General features: G+C 42.0%; 1 protein-coding gene across 7 annotated transcripts in view; it reads left to right on the top strand.

Annotated features, from left to right (window-relative positions):
• Positions 1-11027, top strand: part of SLC23A2 (solute carrier family 23 member 2) — a 56942-nt gene extending 45915 nt beyond the window's left edge. For all 7 annotated transcript variants that reach the window (XM_021375086.1, XM_021375088.1, XM_021375085.1 and 4 more), the window contains 6 exons: positions 843-990; positions 1836-1941; positions 4663-4792; positions 4936-5073; positions 5798-5893; positions 6496-11027. In XM_021375086.1, the coding sequence (XP_021230761.1) occupies positions 843-990; positions 1836-1941; positions 4663-4792; positions 4936-5073; positions 5798-5893; positions 6496-6728 (851 nt within the window). In that variant the 3' untranslated portion in view covers positions 6729-11027. The remainder of the gene's footprint in view (positions 1-842; positions 991-1835; positions 1942-4662; positions 4793-4935; positions 5074-5797; positions 5894-6495) is intronic.

A 13486-nucleotide genomic window follows, 5' to 3' on the forward strand; every position in this document is an offset into this window, starting at 1 on the left:
ACCTCCAAGTCTAAAGCTGATAAAGGCTTTTTCTTAGGACATGAGATAGAATTGTACAACTGGTTTGTGCTTGTGCTGCTCAGAAATTAACATAATCATAGCAGAGTAATATTCTTCTAGAATAGAGTAATAGCAATTGTTATGAATGCCCCTACATCATAATGAAGTAGCTTCACTGTGCTTTTTCATATGCTTTGTTTCTGATTAGCTCTTGGGAGCTTTCCCCCTAGTTTTGGGGAAAGAAGAGGCAGAAAATTTCTCCACTCTGATTAGACCTTTCTTATTTGTGAAGCCTTGCTCTTTCATATTTTTGTGTAACTTAAAGTTCCTTTTGTGGCGAGAGACACTTCTATTTCAAAGAGATAAAAGCATCGAGGCAATTGCTGTGGAAAACCTGCCAAGCTTTTCTGCAGGCTTAAATTAATCTTCCTTTCCCTTTTACAAAAATTGAGAATTGGAAGCTGTTTGTGCAGTGATGACAGCTGGTTGTTGGACATTGTCTTTGCTTGGTAGACTGAACTTGTAACCAAAGTTTTTGGAGGAATAATGATAATAAAGAGGCAAAAAAATTTGCCTCAGTGATCTGAACTGCTTTTTTTTTTTTTTTCCCTACCAGTAGTTCACATTCCTTCCTTCTGAGCAGGAGGAAAACCCCCAGACATGATCAAAGCGGTTGGATGGGCGGTTATTCCTTTGCTCCTTTAATCTAATTGAACTTGCCAGGCTGTGTGACTGCGAAGGGGAGTTGGCTGATTCCATTAAAGAAAAATAAATGGCTGTACATCTTGGTATCCAAATTGTTTTACGTGGCATGAGAGATTTCAGTTTTCTTTTCTTCACAGTTCAGTGGGGACTGCCGACAATCTCAGCTGCTGGAGTTATAGGAATGCTTAGCGCGGTTGTTGCCAGCATTATTGAATCAATAGGAGATTACTATGCCTGTGCCAGGTTGTCCTGTGCTCCTCCTCCTCCTATCCATGCGATAAACAGGTATGTCAAAAAAAGAAAAAGGAAAAAAAAAAAAAAGAGTATCTAGTTCTATTTTCTTATGTCATTTTTTTTTTTCCTTGGAACAAGACAAGGATTGTGCTCTGACATTTAGTGTTACGGTTTTTCAAACACAAGGGCCAAGGATGTGAAATGAAAGGTGGAAGGGCTAAGTCAAACTCCGATTCAAATGTTACATTGGTAACTTAGTTCCGTTCCTACTGGGGTCTATAGAAATTAAATAGTTTAATTTCAGTGGGGGCAGAGCTGTAAATCACCTCCCCTAAGAGGACAGGCTGAGAGAGTTGGGACTGTTCAGCCTGGAGCAAAGAAGGCTCTGGGAAGACCTGAGAATGAACAGCATTTCAATATCTATAGGGTGAGGGAGTATAGGAAAGAAGGGGACAGACTGTTTAGCAGGGACTGTTGTCATAAGAAAAGGGGAAATGGTTTCAAACTGAAGGGGGAGGGATTTGGATTGGATATAAGGAAAAGGTTTTTTACTCTAAGAATGGTGAGACATTGGCACGGGTTGGTCAGAGAGGTTAAGGATGCCCCGTCCCTGGAGACATTCAGGGTCGGGCTGGACAGGGCTCTGAGCTGTGATCAAGCTGTGGGTTTCCCCATTCATTGCTGGGAAGTTGGACTAGATGACCTTTAAAGGTCCCTTCCAACTGAAACAATTCTATGATTCTATGATTGTAATTTCCTCATTTTAGGAACATGGTTATCTGAGACTCAGAAGTCAGAACTTGAAATGTCAATTACAGTAATTCGTGTGAGGCAGATGCCATCTGAATGAATCTATGCTCATACAAGTTTGACAATTCTCTGCTTGTGAATTACAGAGGAATTTTTATTGAGGGTCTCTCCTGTGTTTTGGATGGAGTATTTGGGACAGGGAATGGATCCACTTCTTCAAGCCCTAACATTGGCGTGTTGGGCATCACGAAGGTATGTTCTTTACCTTGATCAGTCAGTGACTTGGGTATTATTTTGTCTTCTCATGGTTGGTTTATGCCATTTTCACATTTCGTAGCTACACTTTGCGCAGCCAAACTTTATGCAGTATTCTAAATTTAAGTGTCAGCCATTGTCGAATAGAAATCCATTCTAGAAAAGGATGCCAAAAATCTTATTTTCATTCAAAGTAAACAGCAGTTCAAAAGCACTCATAAAGGAAATGACACTAAATAAACTATCCTTTTGAAAACCCACAAAGTATTCCAGGATTGTAGTGCTTCTTGAGACGTAGACACTGTAAACTGTATGGAAATTGGTATTCCTTTGGATCTCTTAGCTCTGAAAGCATTGATAGAGGACTGTTTTCAGTGCCTCATTTTGACACACAATGAAATACAAGTTGAGATCCTTAGGTCTTGTCTACATCTATACTAGGCTTTTACATTGACAGAGCTAGAGCAGGAGCTGCAGTCAGGGTAACTTTGAGACTGTACCCTCAATGTCTCCATTGTGATAAGTTTACAAACCACTGAGCATGATTAAGGGATGACATTTTGGGGGGAGTGTCACTCAGCAAAGTATGTAAGGAATTCCTTTGTTTACATCCTGAACTGGATGGGTGGTTGAGTGCTGTGCTGAACTAACTGGGAGACCTTGGGCTGCAGATGGATTTGCTTGACATTGTTAATTTAACCTTGTTAAGAAATATCAGCAAAATCGGTAAGAGCGATTTACGTTGTAAATGCGTACATCCTGTTGTGTGTTCGGCTTGGGAGCTGTAAATCTACTTCATGCAGGCAAGATAGGGGATGTATGTGCTCCTCTTGAAATAACTCATCCCCCGACTTAACCCATTGTAGATGATGAATTTATCTTCGGCCATATTTTTTCTTCTGCACAAAGGATGGCTCTGTTTGCTTTTGCAATGGAATAAAAATACTAACAGCACCACCTGCTGTCTGTGTTAGTCCTCCTTTCAGTCGGTGGAAATTTCCTAGAAGAAATTCTCTAGAAAAATCCTTAAAGAAAGGTTTATTCTGCCCTGCTCTTTCTGTTGTTTGCTTCATCGTTCCATGAATTAACAAGTATTTTTTTTTATTAAGAGTCTGCAGGAATGAGCATGCGTTCTGTCTTGAAACAGAGAACAGAGCTAAGTACAGTTAGGCTTGTTAAGAGAGCGTGATGGGAGAGCTGAATGTGCCTTATCCAGAATGGCACAGCTGGATGGCTGTGCTCCAGTGTTTTGCCCTGTTTTGCTGGCTGAGTATTTGTCCCTAAAAAAATCTTAACCGCTTTGCAACTTCAATTTATGTTAAAATTGATTTGTGCTACTTAGATATTCTGCTGTTATTTGGAAAAGGCAATCTTCAGTGCTCATGAGCAAAGACTAAATAATTCTGGTGATCCCGTTATACCAATGCAACTCTTGAAAAGCCATGTAGCTGCCTTGAAATTAGTATTGATTGCATTTAGAATTTTAAACTTGAGGCTTCAACTGGATGGAAATACTGCAAAGCCTTTGAGCTATACCAGAGGAGAGGGTGACTGATTAAAATTCATTTGTTAGGCCAAAGTTATAGCCAGCTTATGCCATAATGTCAGTGCTATGGGTACATCTTTAAGGTGCCATATCCTTACTCACACTTTCCAAAACAAACTCTCACTGTGTATACAAGTGTCTTGGAGTGATTACATAGTTGAAGCTAGTTGCTGACCAAGATGCTTTCAGTAGCTTTCAAATCTCCATTGAAGCTTAATTTATTTGGCTTGTAGAGGTTGATCAATGTAACTATCATGGGGGTTTTCTTTCTTTAAAGCACCTGCCTATTTCATACAGCGAGGTAATTTTAGACCAGAGTGTTGTGCTCATAAGAAAGGGAACATCTTTATTTACACAAAAAATAGGGGAAGTTGCAGGCTAATTTGTATTATTTTAACTCATTTAGCTCAGTCACATGTGATTAACAAATAAATTTCAAGTTCCCTTAGAAACGTAGTATTCTAACAGAAGATCTGCAGAGAGCTTTGCTAGAAAATACCGTACCAGTGTAACATTTTTATTTTTATTTTTTTGTTCCTACTGGACCTCTTAAGCAGCGTAACCCTGTTAAAACGTTGAACATTCAGGTTTATCAGCTGCAATTACAACAAAATGCCAGAGAGCAACTGCCCTGACGTCTGGATGCTTAAAATAGAAAAGGGAAGGAAGTGCAGACACTTGGTTTCAGCATTAGCACAGCCATGATTTGCATGTGAAACGCATTCAGTCTTGATCTCAGGGGGATGTTATAAAACCTCTTGATAATCTGTCTAGAAAGGCTGCATCTCCTTCAGGTGAATCACGTGGAGGATGATGAATGTATGTATGTATTACAGCAGCACATGAGTTCTTTGTGTTACAACTGATCTGTTTATAACCTCTCCTAGTTATGGTCTGTTTATTTTCTCTACTGTGGCACCGTCCCATCCACACGGTTACAGTGACTATAGCAGTTACAGATGGTTTTGTTAACAAAAACAAAATAAAAGTTACGTTAGAACTGGACTGCAGCCACGTTACAGCCGAGTCTGAGATGTTTGTAAGGGCTCTGCAGCCTGCAAGAAATACACCTGGAAGTTTGAACGTGAAAAAGAGTAATAAAATGCGAGGCACAAAGGTGGATGAGGGGCAGACTTTTTTCCCACTGTGCTTTCCTTTTTGTTCTCCCGCAGGTTGGAAGCCGCAGGGTTATTCAATATGGGGCAGCCTTCATGCTCTTGCTTGGGATGGTTGGCAAGTTCAGTGCTCTGTTTGCATCGCTGCCTGACCCCGTGCTTGGTGCCCTCTTCTGCACTCTCTTTGGTAACGTATGTTTTTTGCTCCTCTTCGTGTATGGCAATATCTTTTTACTCTAGTGCTGCATTCACGTGTTGCTATCTTTTCATTCTTTTGAGGAAAAAAGACTAAAAGCTGAGACTTGCTCTACTTGTTCTGTTTTTATTTAGGGATGATTACAGCTGTGGGTCTGTCTAACCTCCAGTTCATAGATTTAAATTCTTCTCGCAACCTGTTTGTACTTGGATTTTCCATTTTCTTTGGACTTGTCCTTCCAAGCTATCTCAAACAAAATCCACTGGTGACAGGTACGTGTTCCTGTTCATTTAAGTGAAGCGTACACTCATACACAAAGTCAATACGAAGTAAATAAGAAGAAAACCAACTTGTTGTGGAGGCAGTAAAAGCTATGGGTAAGAAGAGAGGTGCATTCAGAGGAAAATTAATTTGGGTGTTGAGATTGGAGTGGGGCGTTTCAGTGGGGTGCGTCTCAAGTTGTCCTGCTTTCCTGGACAAGACTGCAGAGCAATGCCAGGGCATGATCACCAGCTGGGCTGGAAGAGGGACTGCAAAAGTGAACCTGAGTTGAAATAAGAAGTGGGAGTACCAAGCTGGACTTGAAGACTAGGAGTTTGTTTTCGTTTTTCAGCATTTCTTGTCACTCTGGACGTGTGTTGAATCTGAATTTTCATGAACTCAGTTTCAGATCATTGCTTATGACTGTGTGCGTCATCAAAGGAAGGTGCTGTAGAGGGGCACTGACATTGATTTTGAAAAGAAAAGGTTTTCTTATAGCTGTCAGTTCAGAACTAGATTTAAGAGCATAACTAACCTTCTTTAGCATGCACAGAAAAGTAGGTCATTCAAGCAAAGAGTTAGATTATGATATTAATACAGTGCTCTTCAGTGGAAGAATGTTGAGCAAATTCCTCACTGAACTCAATAGCAGTTTTCCCTTGTAAATCAATAGAAGGTGTGTATGTGTGATTGAAGTTCAAGCACAAAATAAAGTATTTTTCCTTTCTGTTCTAGGAATAGCAGGCATCGATCAAGTATTGAATGTTCTTCTCACTACAGCCATGTTTGTTGGTGGTTGTGTTGCATTTATTTTGGACAATACCATTCCAGGTCAGTGTAAACTTTTATTTTACCTGTAACAGTGGGTGCCTTTCTGAATGCATTTCAAGGAGAGAGGCAGGAGATGAGGAGGTGAATGCTGCTGCTTTGGTTGATTTTTCTGGAGCAGACTACTTCACTGTTGTATGCCACAGATTCTTTGAGAATGCTTTGAACCTTTTTCAAGGTCTCCATTTTCTTTAAAAATAGAAAGTAGCCCAAAAAAGTCAAGCCAGAAGGCACTTAGAATGCTAGAATCCTTAGAGGTGGAAGGGACCTTTAAAGGTCATCTAGTCCAAGTCCCCTGCAATGAGCAGGGACATCCACAGCTAGATCAGGTTGCCCAGTGCCTGGTCCAGACTTCTCCAGGAGACATGGTAAAAATATTTTGGGACTCAAAATATTCCATTTTGAGAGCAAAAAATTTGCCTCAACTTCCAGATGCGTAATTGCATTTTCCAGTGTTTTTATTTTTATTAAGATTCTTCCAGTGCTTTACTGAACGTGGTGCCTGAGACTTGGGGCTTGCTTGCTTTCTGCTCTTACTCCTAGTATGTGTGTGTGTATGTGTAAATGTGTATGTGTACCTATTTGTTTTATTTTCCTACTTCTAGGAAGCCCCGAAGAAAGGGGAATACGGAAATGGAAGAAAGGGGTTGGTAAAGGAAGCAAGTCACTGGAAGGCATGGAAACATATGATTTGCCTTTTGGCATGAACTTCATCAAAAAATACAGATGTTTCAGCTTCCTGCCCATCAGCCCTACCTTCATGGGTTACACGTGGAAAGGCTTCAGGAAAAGCAGTAACTGCAGGAGTTCAGATGAAGACTCAGAAGCTACAGTATAGCCTTAGTTTCAACTATATTATCTAGTTGTAGTAAAAGATGTATTTGCAGTTTCTTGCTGATTAAGAAGCATTAAAATATATGTTTTGTATATCTGCATTTAAATTCTGGAACCAGAGCTGAGACGGATTTAAAAAAAAAAAAAAAGAAAAGAAAAAAGAAAAAAGAAAAAAGCTTTCCTGTTGTGGGTGGTGGTAGCCAGATCTAGTGTCTCTGTTGGATTTCTTTTTTTTTCTCTTTTTGTCAAAGCCTATAGATAACCTGCGTACCCAAGACTGCTTATTTTAAGTGGGGCTTACGTTCCTGAGCTAGGTAGGTGCTGTTGAGAGTGTTATTTTTTATGGTGATTTTAATTTAAGTCATTGATGCTGGCGTTTTTGGCTCACTCATTGCTGGCAATGTTAGTCATGCCAGAAAACTTGAATCCTGTGAAAAGGAAAAAATAATAATTCTAATTATGCCTAATCACCTATATATATATAGTGTTTCTGACCACTGATTTGCACATTCCATAGTTTCAGATCCCTGGAAACCAGACTTGGTTTGTACTGGCAAATCCTGAGAGTGTTTTTCAGATTGCTGGATAGTTCAGTCAGATGCCCAGTGTTAAGACAGAAGTTTCCATAAGAACTTTGCCTGTGAAAGCTCTGAACGACTTCTGTTGGCTTCTTGCTTTAGAAAGAATCGCTCCTGTCCTATCAGTTTGCATTTTTACACTTCTTCTGCCTGGCTTTTAACCACCTAACTGCTGTCCAGGTGGAGGTTTTCTTTAAAGGGATGTGTGTAGCTTGAGTTTTATAGAGATGGGAGATGTAACTTCCAGCTGGGACCTGATAACAGTTCTGACAGTGAAATGAATGTATGCAGCTAGATGTTTCCTGAACAAAAAGGCTAAAACAGCAGTTCTAAGCAATTAACACCCGTAAGCATGCGATCAGAATGCAACAACCAGCATTCAGCAGTATGGATCTGTGCAAAATTCTCTTGTTTGGATGTTGAGATCCAGTGCTGCTTGTGAGTGGCTTCTATTGCATTGCCTCTTTTTTTTTCCCCCTCTCTTTGTGGGATTACTGTAAAAGCTCTCTACTCTACAGAGGTCATCTTGAATGGCAGAGACACTACATTTGATGTCCTCATCCACTGGATGGTTTAACGGGTATTGGGTCCAATCAGGGCACCATTCAGATATTTTTTTTTTTTTCCCTGGAATAGTCTCAGCTCTGATGTTATGTGAGTGTTCATGCTCATCACGCATTCATGATTAAAAGTTTCATTCATGTTTAATGTTCTTACTATTGCAAGTTAGTTTTAGGCTTCGGTGTGGCCCCAAAAGCATTTTTAAGCTGTGGAGATCATCAGGGAAATGTAGTGTAATGTAATTTCAAGGCCAGTATGCTCTACGGTGCTTGCGTTTTGTATTCCTGGAGAAACGTAACAGTAGATCCTGTAATTCACTAATATATTTATCAAGGTTTGACTACTGGACAGGAGCACAGGAACTCTGTTTTCTGAGTCTACTTCCATGTGAATTTGTTATTGGTTATTGAAGCATGGACGGGTTGGGGTGGGGAGGGCAAGGAAGGAGCTTTATGGATCAGTACTGAGTAGTGTAGGATTGGAATGATTCCATTGATATCCTTTTTCAGCATGTCATGGCTGTTTCCAGAAACATAAAATAATACTGTTGTTTTTTTTTTTTCCTTTTTTTCCCATAACAAAGCATGTGCTTGTTCCTGCTTCAGGGAACTTTCAGTAGTTTGCAGTCTTCGTGTCAGTTGGACTATCTTGAAAGCTGGTCAGAAGAGTTATTGTGTCATAGACAAGGTTGGTTTGCCTTTAAAACGAAGTCATTTTTATCGTTTGAAATTCTCCTCTACAGGTAGCGAGGTGTTAGATTTTTTTCACATCCACTTACAAATAGATTTGAGTGTGGAGACTTCTCATCAGTGGCACAAAGCTTCCAAATTTCCCAACTTTACGTGCAACCAAAGATGTGTGAGAGAGATGGGGGAGTTAAAATAAATGGGTAAGGAAACAAAGGAAAGTCCACCCATGTGTGGTGGTTGTCATCGTGTTAAAATGCCAAAGTTGATTGTCATAAAATTGTGGAGAGAGGCAGAGTTTTGGTATTTAGAACAGGGCCACCTCCTAAATGCTGAAGTGTATCACTTCCAGCGATGCTCCTGGGAGCTGAGCACAGCAGTCATAGCTGTGTCCTGAGGCTTTTCTAAGCTTTCCCCCCCCAGATATGAATGCTTACACATTGAAGGGACGAGGCAATGAGAAATAAATAGTGGTCTTCTCTACCTTTGGATGGAGTGAAGCTTTATGTGTTCTGCACTGTCTTCTCTTGAGCATGTCAGAAAGAGCTGCCAAGGTGATTTGTGGCGCTCGGGTTAAATTAGGGCAATGAATCCAAGGATTTTTTCCCTCTTCCTGGGGCAGAACACCACCCCTCTCCAGTGGCGTGGGGCAGACTTATCCAAACAGGTGAAACCAGATGACTCTGTCGAACTTGGATTTAATTCTTTCTCAGCTTTTGGTTCTACCATCCTGATTCCATGGACTGGCTGAGAAGTGCAGTAGCGTTTAGCTGTCATGCTTTGCTTTCCTAGCCACGTAACTCGGTAACACTAAGACAAATAGTTGTAGTTAGCAGTCATTTTTGTAACCAGATTTGTATCACACGTAACGACACTGTCAATCTTACTACAAGTATGGATGATTAGAGGTGAGCCTCAGTTTTGCAGCGGAGATCTGCTGAAGCACGTGTAATGTATAGCAAAAGTGACATGTAGCAAAGGGTTATGATGAAGTTGGTGGAGGCACCCTGAACGTGCAGGGAATGTTCTGATGCAGCTGCTGCACCCTGAAGATGGATACTGACGCATGCATCTCTGTAGAGCTTTGAGGCAAGCAAAGAACAGAGCTGACAGGCAATTTGCCTTGGAAAGAGAAGCTCCCCTTTCTCTTTCTGATGCATCTGGAGCAGTCCCAGAGCTGCCGCTCGGGGAAGATGCAAAGCAATGCAATGCTCACTTTCCTTTGTGAGGGAAGCGCTGAAATTGCCCCCCCGTGTTCCTACAAGTGGCAGGCAGTTGTGGACCCTAAATATTACTCCCACGTCCACTTTTCTACATTGGAGTCTTAGCGTGGCTGGTGTGAAATACCCGAACCTGGAGGAGCGCGGGTTGTGGGATGAGCTGCGGTGCAGCCGTTGCTGCAGGTTTGGAAAGCACTGAAATCCTTTGTGTTTGCTGTTTCCATCTGGGCTTCGGTGTGTGAGGGCGGCTGGGTATGGCTTACACACCTGACTGCAAATGCAATGTTGTATTTGTCCCCTGTATGTGATTGCCTGCCTTTCAAAGCACGATGCTGAGCAAAGCAACCTACAGCAGACGGCACCTGATGGATGAGTGAAGAGGCAAGGAGATGTTTCGACCAAACTTTGAGGTGGAAGGGCAAATATTCATGGTAGAAACATCATTTTGTCATATCAAAGATGGTTTAAAATGCGTGCAAAAGGACGCGACTTTGGACTTTTGTAATTGATATTCTATTGTATTATTATTGTTTGTTTTTTTTTAGGTTAAATTAAGAATTGTTGCTAACATGTTGAAACACGTTTTCTAAAGCAAATACGTGCAAATTATAGAAATTTAGGTTTCATAGCGAGCTCAGCTATGACTGATCAACGTTGTCATATTAGAATGTGTTGGCGGAGGAACTCGGTCAGTTTCCTCGCTCAGAAAGTTCAACCTCAAACCCAGAATTTGCTTTATGCCTTTTAATACTGACTTGAAATATGGCAACTTGGTTTGTACATGAATATTGCAGTATTTTATTTCCATATATTAAAAATAACATTTCCACTCAGGATAATGACCGCAGTTTTCCTGGGAGGGAGTGGTATGATTGTCATGACAATGTCATGTGATGGTAGAATTTCTTCATTGACGAATCTATAGTAGTTGTGTATACTTTATTTACCCATGTTTATGTTCCTACCAAAAACTAAAAGGGTTTCTTTGTTGTTCATCTCCCTACTGAGATCTCGGTACCCCCGGTGCAGAATTGGCTCTTGCAAACTGAAATGCTCGGTGCTGTTTGTACCACAAGGGCCATGCCTGGGGGGGTGTATCCTTAACAAAAGGGGTTCCTGCGTGGTATGAAGAGCACTGCAGGCACACGTGGTTTCTAACAGCCAGCTTCTAATGGGTTGAGTTGGCCATTGGATGTTCACACGGTCTAATACAACCTGTGCTTAGCATAACGTGGATACCAGTGTAAAAAAAAAAAAATGCATGTGACAGACCAGCACGACCTACAGTGTTTCTTTTACGTGGCCTTCTTGAACCCAAATCCGCTTTTTTTATTATTATTATTATTAAGGGGGAGAGGAAGTGGATCACGTTTTCTTTTTTCCCCAGAATTGTCCCACTTGGTGCATGTTTCTTGCTATTCCTTGCCAAGGCCCGCAGCCTTGTTGGGGCATGGGATGACAGGCACTCAATGCTCTCATGTTTCTGTAGCTACTATAGGTCATTACAGTATTGGAGGAGGCCACAAGTTTGTCGGTGTTCAGCTTCTGCCCATGAGTCTATACAGCTGAGTGCTGGGCTGCTTTTAAGTCTTGGGGATCTGTGTTTAGAAACATCCCAACTATTCCTGTCTAGTTCTAATTCGACTGTGACTGTGCATTGTCATCCATACATATTGATATGAGAGAGAGATTTAGGATTGCCTTGTGTATTATCTGGCATTTATTACATCTTTCCAGGTCAATCATCTTGCTGCCAGTCCAAATTATTGTACTTTGTCTCTTTATCACAACCTTGGGCGTAACAAACTATTGACTGTTCTTAGGCAGTGGGGATAAATATTTCTTTCTTCTTCACGACTTTTTGTGACTGACTTTGGCTGTAAAAACTTCTTTGTTAAACAGCAAGAGGGTTTTTATTTTCCCTTTTTTTTTTTTTCCTTTTTTTTTTTTTGTTGTTCTGAGATGTGTAATTCTTTTATGGAGGTTTTTTTTCTTTTTTAATTTCGTATTTTTTTTTTTCTAACGTTGCTTCATTAAACAATTGAATATTTAAAAAAAAAATGTAATATTTGGACCAGATGTTGTGAATAATAGTAGATAAAGCTATTTTATTCTGTATTTTTAAAGCTGTTCAGTATAAATAAATGCGGGCATAGATGCAACAGCGTGCTGTTATCCTTGCCTCTGACACCCCCCAAAAGGAGAATCAATGGGGAATCCAGATGATGCCAAGACCTCTATCTCGTCATAGCAAGTGCTGATGCAGAAGAACAACTGCAGGTGCCCTCCTGACCCACAGCTCTTACCATGAAGATGCTTGGTTGCAAGTAAATGGAGATCTTGCTTTGTTGGAGGTGTTGCCATTTGCAGTACGTATGTCTTAACAAAACCATTTGGGCAGCAGATCTCTGTGTAAAGGCATTGGTGTGGTCAACACTGATGCTTTTCTAGGCAGTGCCCATCCAGCAAAGGTGCTAATTGCTGATCTCCTGATTAAAATAAACCTCAGGGTTGGGTGCTTGCCTAAATTGCTGCCCTCTGTTGCGTGCTCTGTAGCCTCTTAGGCCCCAGGTGAGGGCTGCTCTTGGCTGGAGCTATTTCTGGGGGCAGTGGGTGCACACAGCACCTTCAGTTGCCTGCCAGTGCTTGGGGTGTGTGAGCTGCTGTTGATGTCGTGTTAATTTTAATTAAGGCGCCCAAGTGCCTCCTTTCATTGAGGCGTTAGCCCACAGTGGGCAGCCTGAAAGCTGCACAGAGCAGGCAACAGATGGGAAGAGAGATGGCAAAGAGCCGCCTGAATCGGCGTGGGTTTGAGTCCGCGAGCGGCAATGAAAACCACTCCGATCTTAATCCCAATTAAGATGAATCCAGCTGGGCCCGAGCTCTGGAAATCACCGGGTTTCCTCCCTGTGCGTTGCCCGAACACAGATTCAGCATCTCAGAATGAACGGCTTTGGGCCGGGCGGATTCTCAGAAGCATTTGCAGAATGAGGCCCAGCCTGAAACGGGGACGGCGACGGCGTGGCAAAGAAATCCCCGTGAGCCGTGAGAGAAGCCTTGAAACGAGAACATCCCTTCCCATCTGGTTCCTGGAGGCTGCGGAACAGCCAGCAGATGCTCCTGGGCTCACATGCGTCGCATTGTTTGCTATTTACGGACAATTAGCTCGGGGGGGGGTCTTCCAAGCTGAAATGCTGGAGAGCAGCCAGGGTGCGAAAGCGAGTTGGGATGCGTGCTGAGTCTGGGAGAGGAAACGGGGGAATTTGGGAGCTTGGGTTTGGAGGAACTCGCATCCCAGTCTTGATACGGGAGCAGAAACAAATCCCCCAAACCCAAAGGGCTGGAAGGCTCCGGCCACGCTCATTGCACAGTGTTGAGCACAGAAAAGCTGATGGAGCCTCACGGTGCAGCTCAGGGGAAGCTTCCCCTTCAGAGCATCCTTTTCCTGTAGGGGAAAGGGGGGCAGGATTTGGGGGTCTTTTTTTTATTTTTTTAAATTTTTTTTCCCCACGCGGTTTTGGTTCCCATTGCCTTTACTCTCACTGCTGCGGGGTGGGTCACTTTCACTATTTTATTCCATTTATTTTTTGCTCTGCTTGCTTTCAGGATAAACCCCTCTTTCAGGGCTTTGGGCGGCTCTGCACTGCGGCCACAAAGGGCCTCTCAGCTCCGCCAGCCCCGAAGATGCTGCTGGAATATCAATAATCCCCCCTCGCA

The sequence above is a fragment of the Numida meleagris genome, chromosome 21 (genome assembly GCF_002078875.1).
Source record: "Numida meleagris isolate 19003 breed g44 Domestic line chromosome 21, NumMel1.0, whole genome shotgun sequence".
NCBI classification, from domain to species: Eukaryota; Metazoa; Chordata; class Aves; order Galliformes; family Numididae; genus Numida; species Numida meleagris.